Raw genomic sequence first — 11,330 nt, 5'->3', positions numbered from 1 at the left:
ACCTGGGAACCTGGCTATGTGAAGACTGGATGTCGGATATGGAAATTAAATGTCGGATAGAAAGAGACAGAAGAGCACTCATGAAATTCAGAAACGTCTTTACGAACTTTGACTTTGACCTAAACCTAAGATTAAGATCCACAAAATGCTATATATGGTCGGTGCTCCTATATGGCATGGGAGGATGGACTTTAAAAATAAACACAATGAATAAGCTAGAGGCATTTGAGATGTGGATCTATCGACGAATCCTTAAAGCTCCCTGGACCGCAAGAATAACAAATGAAGAAATCCTGAGAAGAATTGGCACAGAACGACAACTGATGTGCACAATTAAACAGAGAAAAACGGCATACCTGGGACACATAATTAGAAATGAAAGATATCAGTTTCTGCAAACCTTAATTGAAGGAAAGATCGAAGGAAGAAGGGGAGTGGGCAGGAAGAAAATGTCATGGCTCCGTAATGTCAAACAATGGACAGGACTAAAAAACATAGGAGACCTAATACATACTGCAAGGCAGAGAGAAAAATGGTCAAACGTGATCGCGAACATCCATTAGTGGATTGCATAAGAAGAAGAAGCCGCTTGTCTCCAAACAATACCAGGACTTCTTTCATCTTCCAGCACTCCTTTCTACTCTTTTGGTGTGGAATAAATTTTCGGGGAAAAATAAATAGAAGAAATGAGCTGGACTATGAAAGTAAGTCCTAGTACAGTGAACCCAAAAACGATTATTCTGTACATGTTTTGGCAAAGAACTTGAAATAGTTTTTTTAGATAGTATGCAGCGATAAGAAAACACTTAATAAGGGACGCTAAATAAAGAATGTTATAAAAATGGCCTTGGTGTTAAAAAAACAGAAGTTTGTTTTTTCCAATCTGATAATTTCTGGCTTGTGTGTATTAACAAATACAATAGAAAGGTACACAAGTTACTAGTTTGCGGGGGTGTTAATTTCGATAAATGTTCTGATAAATTTATTTTCGATCGACATCTTATCGTACATTGAATTCCATATCGAAGTCTATATAAGACTTTTTCGATGCCATTTTCACCAGTCTGTAGTGAGTACCCGCTGCAAACAAACTATTCATTATGTCTGCCGAACAATGTAAGTAAAGAATTAACAACTAAAACTTTTAGCTTATGTTGTAGTAGTGAGCAGACCCTACCTCTCTGCTTCCCTTCATTAATTTTTTGTCTATCTCTTTTCCTTCTTTTCTCGTGTGCGGTATGGTTACTCTTTAGTATTCAAATTCTGTCACTTTTTTAAAACTATAGACAGGCTCCTTTCATTTTAATATACTTGCTATCGTTTGTTGTTTTCTCTTATTTCCATATAATATTTTGTTTTTGTTCGGTATTATTGTTAATTCATATCTTTTCGCTTTTTTGTTTCTTTTTTTTCTATCTCTTTTCCTTCTTTTCTCGTGTGCGGTATGGTTACTCTTTAGTATTCAAATTCTGTCACTTTTTTAAAACTATAGACAGGCTCCTTTCATTTTAATATACTTGCTATCGTTTGTTGTTTTCTCTTATTTCCATATAATATTTTGTTTTTGTTCGGTATTATTGTTAATTCATATCTTTTCGCTTTTTTGTTTCTTTTTTTTTCGTTCTCGCTAGTATCGCCACATCATCCGAGTACGCTATGCGCTATTTCTTGCTATTGACAATAGTCATGTTTTTTCTCATATTTGATCTTCTTATGATTTGTTCTAATACTAGGTCAAATAATTTAGTTGATAGCGGACCTTTTTGTTTTAAACCTCTATTCACTATGAACCTTAAAAGCTTTCTTCCATTGTTATCCTATTTCTCGTGTTCATAAGCATCATTCTCACTGGCCTTCTAAGATTTTCTGGCATTTCTAATGTTCTCATGGCCCCATATAGCATCTTTCGGTTTATGGAATCCTACAATATGTCTGTTTAAAATGGATAAATAACATATATGTGATCCTAAGGTTATTTTGAATTAATTTTGTCATACTTATTTTATCAGTCTTCTTGCTAGTCTAAACCCTCCCTGGTATTCTCGGATAACTTTGTTTTCATATTTCATTAGTCTCTTCCTAATAATTGTTGGAATTATTTTATAGACTAGATACTTCTAATAGCCGCAGATACCTAATAATAGATAATAGACTAGATACCTCTATAGTTTCCGCATTCCATTTCATCGCATTTTTTGTAGATAGAGCGCTATTTAATTTTTTCCGCATTTCTTCCTTTTGCCAAACTGCTAAAGTTAAGCGGAATATTCTTTCTTTCAGTATTTCGTCAAAATCTCAATTGTGATACTACTTCCTCCTGCATGATCGTATTTTGGGTATCTTCTCTGACTCTTTGTACTTTCGTGCTGTTTCTTCTTGCCAAAGCATTCCTAGACTTGACGTCTCTTTATATGCACCCTTCCAATACACTTTTCCGCTAGTTTGATTACTACCTGTTTCTCTTGAAGGCACTCTGGTAATTTAGTCCGTCTCTAAACAGGTTTTGGAAATATTGGGAAATACACTAATATATCGTCACTTCTGGTATCTGTAACTCCTGCAATCGACTATTGTCTATGATCTATTTGGAGATCTGTTATAACCTGATAGAACTCTGTCTGTTTTCAATGTGCCTCCAGTAAGTTCTCGTTCCATCATTTTCATGGTCTTCCCACTGATCGTCTTCCTATTTAGGAATCGACTCTCTCAGTATTTACTACTCTGTTCTCCACTTTGTACCTCCGTCGTATATCTGTATTTCTAGCTTTATCCCATAATGTCTTACCATCGATTTTTCTAAGGGTTTTCATCACTGCTGTTTCTAGCATTCTTGGTGTTTTTTCTGTGTGAGGTTGTGTTTCTGCCATGTACGTCATTATTGGTCTGATGACTGCTTTGCAAATTCTGCCTTCCCGATATTTTTATTTCTCCATATTTTTTCATTCTGGCATCCTGCGGCTCTGTTTGCTCTACCCAATTGATCTTCCACTTCTGTATTGAGCCTTCCTTAGCTAGATAGTGTGATGCTTAGATATTTCAACCTCATTGCTTGTCCTATTATCTGACCCTCCAGCTCCAATTTAGATCTGAGTAGATTTGCTGATAGAACCACGCATTTTGTCTTTTTTGGGGAAACTAACATGTTACAAGCATACGTTGTAAATCATCTTCACTTTGAGAGATTATTATTGCGTCGACTGCATAGCAGATTATTTTAAGTTGTGTTTCTCCCATTTAGTATTCTTTTTTATTCTTACTTTATTTTATTATTTCATCCTTGGCTAGGTTGAACAATAGAGGGTTCAGGGTAGAGATTGCAATTGCTGGATCTAGCATCCAGCAATCCAGCTGAATCCAGCGCTTTTTTTACATGGTGGATCCAGGAAATCGTGCTGAATCCAGCAGAGCGGATCCGCAAACGTGTCAAATTCGAAATAAGTTACTTAATGTCTTCATTAGCTTCTTTATTCAAAGCCGTGAGTCGGCAACTTCCCATTCTATCGCGCTGGCAGTAGCTCAATATGCTGGAAAGTTTCTATAGCTGAAATGTTTGCATCTAGCAGGACTCTAGCCTTAATGCCGATCTATCGGAAGCACTACGTAACAGAATCACGGAACGAGGCCTCTATGAGAGTACATTAGTGTATTTACAAAATCAAAAAAAGTATGACGAAGGTCTAAACCGTCCTGGTTACTTCCCATGCCGAAAAAGAATGCAATGCGACAAGAGATGAAAAATTTGTTGATTCGTATAAATAAACAAGTAACTGTGGAACCAGTGCAAGAGATAATGGAAGAAGATGGGCTAACTAATACGGAGCCCGTGAATTTTACTTTGGAACAAGAACTTGAGATTGAATTCAAACGAGAAAGAGAAAACATTTATAGCCAATAAAACTGGTTCTCAAAAAGATTACGAAAAGATTTTGGAAAAGGAAATGGCGGTTTATGAGACCGAAAGAGTGAAAGGCGATCGTTTGTCAATGGTCTATGACTATTTTTAATGACCTTAAAACTGACCAGCACAGAGGCCGGAAGGGCTTTCTCAGCTACTAGCTATATGTGCAGTTCTGTGCGAAGTAGGTAAGGCCTATGTTTTTAAGGTATCACTTTCAAAAAACTAAATAATTAATGTTTCTGTTGTTTAGAAATTTAGCCTACAGACAAAAAAAACCATTAAAATCGTGTTTTTATTTTGAATTCCACATTTTGCTGAATCCGCGCTGGATCCAGCTGGATTCAGGCCAATCTTGCAAAAATCCAGCTGGATTGAAAATGCTGCTGGATTTCAATCCCTAGTTCAGGGTATCCCCGTGTCTTATCTCATTGCCAGTTTCAATTGGGTCAGTTAATTATTGTTCTACTTTTATTTTTATTATGTGGTTCCGATACATTTTTCAATCATTTTTATTATTCCTAGAATTATCTCTCTTACGTACAATAAGTTAGTGAACAATGTCCTGTAATCCTGTCAAGTACATTCTTAAGATTATGCCGGTTTGCTGTATTCTAGTGATCTCTCCACTTGCCTCGTTATAAATATGCATGATCTAACACCCTGTTGTTCTGCTAGTGTTATAATATCATTCAGTTTATTTGTTATCAATTTAGTTGCTAATATTAGTGTTGTGTTAAAACCTAGATGTTTCATTTAATTCATTATTTTAAATACAGCTCACCAAACAACCATGATTCAACTCGGAGGCACCACAGTAGGAATGACGCTTCAACGTACGAGTGAAGTCCACGTCACCACCGTAACTACCACCCAGATAGTCAACAACCAGACTGGCGCAAACATGAATAGTACCGTGGTACTCACCAGCCAGCACGCCAGCGAGGTACTTAGCAAAGTCGAAAATGTACATCTGCCTGGTCACTCATCGATGCTTGTTATGAGTCAGCCTCCCAAGCAAGGTGGAGAGAAGGACTACTTCCTTGTTTCCAATCATGGAGATGTAAAACTTGATGCAGAGGTAAGTTTTACAACAAATAAATAATCAAACTAGCTGTATAAGTAAATTAAAAATACATTGAATGCACTGTTACTCCAAAATAATGTAAAGATATAGTTTTTAAATGATACATTCCCAGGTCCGCAGTTCCTCTCTGATGTAGCTTTTCAATAGTCCACAAAAGGGCTCTGGACCTTGGAATGGGGTATTAGCCCCTTCTTTTACGAGGCTGCCAGATTCTTCATTTCCTACAATTCCCTTGTGACCTGGCATCCACATCAAAGTTACTTTGTTACGTTCCTACTTCTATAATGATAGTTTCTGTACTTATCTAGTCTCTTATAGCTTCTGCTACCGAGTTGTCTACTGTAGTTTTCGTTAATCTAATCAGTTTTGCTGGTATATTCATGTTTTGCATTTCGAGATTTCAAGATTTCGTGTCTATTTAGAGAGTCAAAGACTTATTGGAAGTATGTAAACTGTAGGTGTATATTTATGTCCTGTTCATAGCATGTTTCAATCAGTTGTAGGTGACTGACATCTATGGTCGATTTTTCTTTTCTGAAGCCTTGCTGTATTGGTATAGGGAAATTTCGGTGTATTTATCTACATATTCTGTTTCCCAAGATGTTGGTCAATATTTTGTATTTGGTATTCAGTAGCATGATTCCTCTATTCTTACTAGTATCCCTTGTGTCTCCTTTTTTGTATATCGTTATTATGTGAACCTTCCCCTACTCCATAGTAACAAATAAAATAGCAAGTCTTTGTCTTTTGATTTTATCTATGTCAATATTTACATATTCAGTAGGATGATTCCTGTATAGTTACTGGTAGGTATCCTTCTCCACTCTCCAAATCAGATACTATTTTGTATATTAAATATATTATTAAGAAAACATTTATTTTTAGGTTATACATATGGAAATGATGGTACATCTTGGACCAAGTCATCTTGTAACTATTCTACCTGGCCAGAGCCACACGTTCGATCTTAGTGGTGTCCACTTCCGCAATGCTCTTCTCAAAGTTACAAATCATGAAGAAGGACAAGCTGTATTTTCCGCTGAAGGTGGTAATGTACTAAAAGACTTCGAACAGAATGTACAAAAACTCGATAATGAAGTCCAGGTTCTACAAAAAGTTGAAAACTTCCATTTGGCTGGTCATTCTTCAGTGCTCGTCATGACTCAACCTCCTAAACAGGGAGCGGGAGAAACAAAAGATCAATTCCAAGTTACAAATAATGGAACTGTTAAAATCGAAGCAGAGGTAAGGATTTTTGTAATGCATTACATGATTTCAGGTTGTTATTTTTGTTATTTTTAAGGTTACTCATGTTGAAAGGATGGTACACCTTGGACCACGTCATCTAGTAACTCTTTTGCCTGGCCAGAGCCACACTTTCGATCTCAGTGGAGTTCACTTCAATATGGCTGTCTTAGAGGTGAGAAATCATGAGGATGGAGAGGCTGTATTCTCTGCTGAAGGTGGAAATGTTGTTCAAAATATGGAGGGAATTGTACAAAAAATACCTTCAACTGAGCAGGTTCCACAGAGAGTCGAAAACGTACGTCTCGCTGGTCGTTCCTCTATGATCGTTATGCGTCAGCCTCCCAAACAACAAAGTGAAGAAGGAAGACAAGATCATTTCATGGTTTCTAACACAGGAAATGTTAAAATTGATGCTGAGGTACGTTTAATTTTAATGATCAATTAAATTACTTGCTGGCTTCTTTGTTCAGATTGTGTTATACTGCCCTCCTAAGACAAAAGGTCCTATCTGCAAAAATTCAGATTTTCAGGTTTTTGTCTCACTGGACTCCTAGGTTAAAACTTAACATATTTACTACGTCAAAAAGCCATAACTGATAGGCAATGATTCAAAATTGCCGTATTTATTTTGTCCTAACCAACAAAAGTTAATCAAATACCAAATAAAATTGTCCTAAAGTAATATTGCTAGACGAGTATGTCCGAAGTTGGCTGATATATGCAGATAGGACAATGTCTCTTAATATAGAATGACATTTGCAACACGTGACTCAACAACATAACCTTAAACACCAAACCCCACTAAGGAATAACTTCTGACGTGTATCGTTTGACGTGTATCGGTGTGAATTATTGTTGGTATTGTTAGTTTTAAAAACAGTAAATTGAAAGAGGCAATATGTTTGAAGAATTACAATGGATACTGAGTAAGTATATACTATTAAGCAATTACCTACTTTAGATATTTCTGAATGAAAAATGTGATAGAAGTTCATGTGTTTATTTGCGCGGGAAAAATACATAAATACTGATTTTTTACGTGAATATCATTTATAGATACGTGTAACTTATTTTTAAATTTTAAATAAATATGTATTTGTTTATTTCAGATTTTATGTTTTATTTTTGTTTCAGAAATTGCAGAACTGCTAGTCGTTCCAAGAGAATGGTTCAGGCTGCGTTAAATAAAAGCCTACAAGAAAAAATAAGTGTAATCAGACAGAAGACTAAAAAACCAAGGTGTGTAACGAAAGATACTGACTATATACCTGAAGAAGGTGAATCTGAAGAGATTGAGACTAGTGAAATAGAAGACGAGTAATTTTCAACCGATTTACACTTATTGAAGAACAATAAAGCGACTTCAAAAATCAACATAATATCAGACATAATAATAGTGAGGCCTGCAAACACCGAAAACAAGGAATCTATGCAAACGAAAGCAACAATAGCGCAGGAAGATTTCTTATCAAATAGTATGCCACCACTTGTAACCAATTTGGATTATAATTTTATTGTTACTATTCTAGAAGATGCTGTAAAAAAGGCAATCAGACACATAGATATAATACACATCAGAAAGTAAGTTGTACACGAAAAAGGGAGAGCTTAGAAAGAGGAGAAAATTCGAAGAAAAGTCTAGTGAACGACAAGCGGAAAAAATTAAAATTTATATCGACAATCACAATGTTAAGGAAGTCTGTAAATGTCCAATGAACTGCCATAGAAAAATATCAAAAACTCGACGGGAATCTATTAATAAACAATACTGGACCCTATCAAAAGTGTGATAGGGTGCCCTATCAGAGCACACATTCATGGCGGCAGATTCGTTCCACCACCAAGTAGAAATGTCACTTAAAAGAATGACGAAAGTTTATGATTTCAATGATTTTATAAAAGCAGTTTCAAATGCCAAGTCTTCTAAAGTTAATGTACATTCAATGAAAATCGGAGACTTTTTTAAACTCACTGATTATATATCAAAACACAAGTTGAAAAATATGAACCCACGTGTTTATTTAAAGGAGATTGTATCCTTGAAATTTGAGAGGGGTAAAAAAATTATATGGTATAAAACTAACTTCGAATCTGCATATACAGATTTTATAAATCTTTTTTTGAAAAAATATACAAATGCCATCTTAACTCAACCAGTACATAAGGAAGAGTGTCGAGGTATTACTATGGAGAGGAAGACAAATTTAATAACAAAATTAAAGTCTCATATGCCCTCAAATCGTTTGCCTTTCTGGGAAGATTTGCCAGACGGTTTGTGTAAAACACTAGACGAAGATTAAGGTTTTTTTTATATACATTGTGATTTCTTTTTTACTAATAAATTAATTTTCTTAATATTTTAAATTTATTAATTTAATAGGTGATGCACTTAGTACCTATTAATTAATGTTTCTTTATAAATAGGATCCCTTGTACTAAGTTAATTAGTCCTAACTACCGATATATTCAAATATCTTTTTTTGTGATGATATAAGTGAAAATAATATTGTACTATTAAATCCAATAATTATCAACTAACTCAGGCAGAAAAGCTTAAAAATGTTGTGATTATCAATTTTTTTTGGCAAGCAATTATTAAAAAAACCGTGATATCTCAAAACTGTAATTTTGCAGATAGGACCTCTTGTCTTAGGAGGGCAGTATATATCAGTTTCTATATTTTTCAAATTATAATTTAGTTACACTTTCCATTTTTGCTTTAATATAAATAGGGCAGTCAATGAGAGCAAGAACAGGTTATTACCTCCGAATTCTATCCTACTGCATGGATTTTAATGAAATTTTAGGAGTAGCCTGAAAATATCCCTTATTCAAAGTCTACCCTATGCCGATGTGTGCTTTTGTCTTGGGGGCGGTTCCTACCCCTTCTAGGGGGTGGAAACTTTTTTGGTTAAACAACTACGGAAGTTGCTAGAGAACCTAATTCTAACAAAAACTGTTCTATAATTTTTTTTCGAAAACTCAATACTTTTTGAGATATTGGTGGTTGAAAATTGGCCATTTTCATTGAAATATCTTTTCAAACGGTTTTTTACGAATACCTTAAAAACAATGCATCTAACTAAATAAATTATATAAAACATTTTTGTAGCTCATAAAAAACAAAGAGATTCGTTCCTTCTTCAATGTTCTAGTTATAACACAAAAAGAGATATGGTAGGCAAAAAGAGTTTATTTTTTTGGTGCATGCTCAAATCAGTGTATTCAACTTGAAATAAGAGAAACGGTCGATTTTAGATGTATAATGCTACCAATACCTTTTATTGTGCCTGAAAAGTCCTTTCAAATAAGCAATATTAAATGTCGATTACATTCAAACTAAGCGAGATATGCTGCAAAGAATTGATGACTAACGAATTTTAAGAAAAAAATTGAGAAGTATATTTAACCCCTCATCCACAAGAAATTAAATGCATCGTTTTCCTTCTACAATACATTTTACTACAGTGTTATTTTTATGTTAAAAAAGTTGAGCGGGCTTAAAATGAATGGTTTTTGAAAAAAAAAAGATCAAATTATAGAGCGCATATTTAAATTTTCTTAAAAATCTTCCTTTTTCTCCACGTAACTTGAAACTGATAAGAGATACTGTTATAAAAAATAAAATCAAAATGTTTATCTAGAAGAAACCTACATTTTTGTATGGCATCTTTTTTTTTTGGCATCTCTTATCATTTTCGCGTTACATAGAGAAATAGGAAGATTGTTAAGAAAATTTAAAAATGCGCTCAATAATTTGATCTTATTTTTTTCAAAAACCATTCATTTTAAACCCGCCCAACTTTTTGAACATAAAAAGAACACTATAGTAAAATGTATTGTAGAAGGAAAACGATGCATTTAAATTCTTGTGGATGAGGGGTTAAATATACTTCTCATTTTTTTCTTAAAATACGTTAGTCATAAAATTTTTTTAAACATCAACAAATATACACTTAAAATCGACTATTTCTCTGTTATTTCAAGTTAAATACACTGATTTGAGCATGCACCAAGAAAACAAGTTTTTTTTTCACTTACCATATCGCTTTTTATGTTATAACTAAAAGATTCAGAAAGGAAAGAATCTCTTTGTTATTTTATAAGCCACAAAAATGTTTTATATGGTTTTTTTAGTTAGATGCATAGTTTTTAAGGTATTCGCAAAAAACCGTTTGAAAAGGTGTTATGTTTCCATGAATATAGCCAATTTTCAACCAGAAATAACTCAAAAAGTATTGAGTTTTCGAAAAAAAATTATAGAACAGTTTTTGCTTAGTATTAGGTTCTCTAGCAACTTCCGTAGTTATTTAAGCAAAAAATTTTCCACCCCCGAGAAGAGGTGGGAACCGCCCCCAAGACAAAAGCACACATCGGCATAGGGTAGACTTTGTTTCTTGGGCTATTCAATACTTACTGTGAAAATTTCACGTAAATCGATGTAGCAGGATGGAATTCGGAGCCACATACCCTCATTGACTGCCCTAAAAGGAATATAGCTGATTCTGAGTAGTCTAATCTACATATTAATTTTTTTTTAGGTTATCCATGTTGAAAGGATGGTACATCTTGGACCAAGTCATATTGTCACTGTTTTACCTGGCCAGACCACCACATTAGATCTTACTGGTGTTCATTTCCGCAATTGTCTTCTTAAAGTTACAAATCATCAAGAAGGAGAAGCTTTATTCTCCGCTCAAGGTGGCACTGTTCTAAAAGATTTCGAAAATACTGTACAGAAACTCGAAAACGAAGTCCAAGTTGTACAAAAAGTTGAGAACTTCCATCTTGCCGCTCATTCTTCGGTGCTGGTCATGACTCAACCCCCTAAATTGGGATCAGCTGAAAGAAAAGATCACTTCCAAGTTACAAATAACGGAAATGTTAAAATTGATGCTGAGGTAAGGGTTTTTATAATGCACTACATAACTTCATGGAATTTACTATTCTACTTGGGAAATAAGCCACAATTTAAGCTTGAAATTAAATTTATTTGACTTTTCGACTTCCACTTCGGAAATCTTTATCAAAATACAAAACATTAATACCTAAATTAAACTTTTGTTTTTTGTTGCTTGGGAAACAAATTCTTAACAATTT

At 34.3% G+C, this 11,330-nt stretch overlaps 1 protein-coding gene across 11 annotated transcripts in view; it reads left to right on the top strand.

Annotated features, from left to right (window-relative positions):
- The first annotated feature begins 987 nt into the window (after positions 1-987).
- LOC114344552 (uncharacterized) overlaps positions 988-11,330 on the top strand; it is a 45,673-nt gene continuing 35,330 nt past the window's right edge. For 9 of the 11 annotated variants that reach the window (XM_050650021.1, XM_050650015.1, XM_050649968.1 and 6 more), the window contains exons 1-5: positions 988-1,116; positions 4,675-4,976; positions 5,868-6,227; positions 6,286-6,648; positions 10,772-11,131. In XM_050650021.1, the coding sequence (XP_050505978.1) occupies positions 1,101-1,116; positions 4,675-4,976; positions 5,868-6,227; positions 6,286-6,648; positions 10,772-11,131 (1,401 nt within the window). In that variant the 5' untranslated portion in view covers positions 988-1,100. The remainder of the gene's footprint in view (positions 1,117-4,674; positions 4,977-5,867; positions 6,228-6,285; positions 6,649-10,771; positions 11,132-11,330) is intronic. The other 2 variants (XM_050650007.1, XM_050649973.1) reach the window with 1 other exon arrangement.

Source organism: Diabrotica virgifera, chromosome 1 (genome assembly GCF_917563875.1).
Source record: "Diabrotica virgifera virgifera chromosome 1, PGI_DIABVI_V3a".
Lineage (NCBI taxonomy): Eukaryota > Metazoa > Arthropoda > Insecta > Coleoptera > Chrysomelidae > Diabrotica > Diabrotica virgifera.
This window is presented reverse-complemented; position numbering and strand designations above follow the sequence as displayed.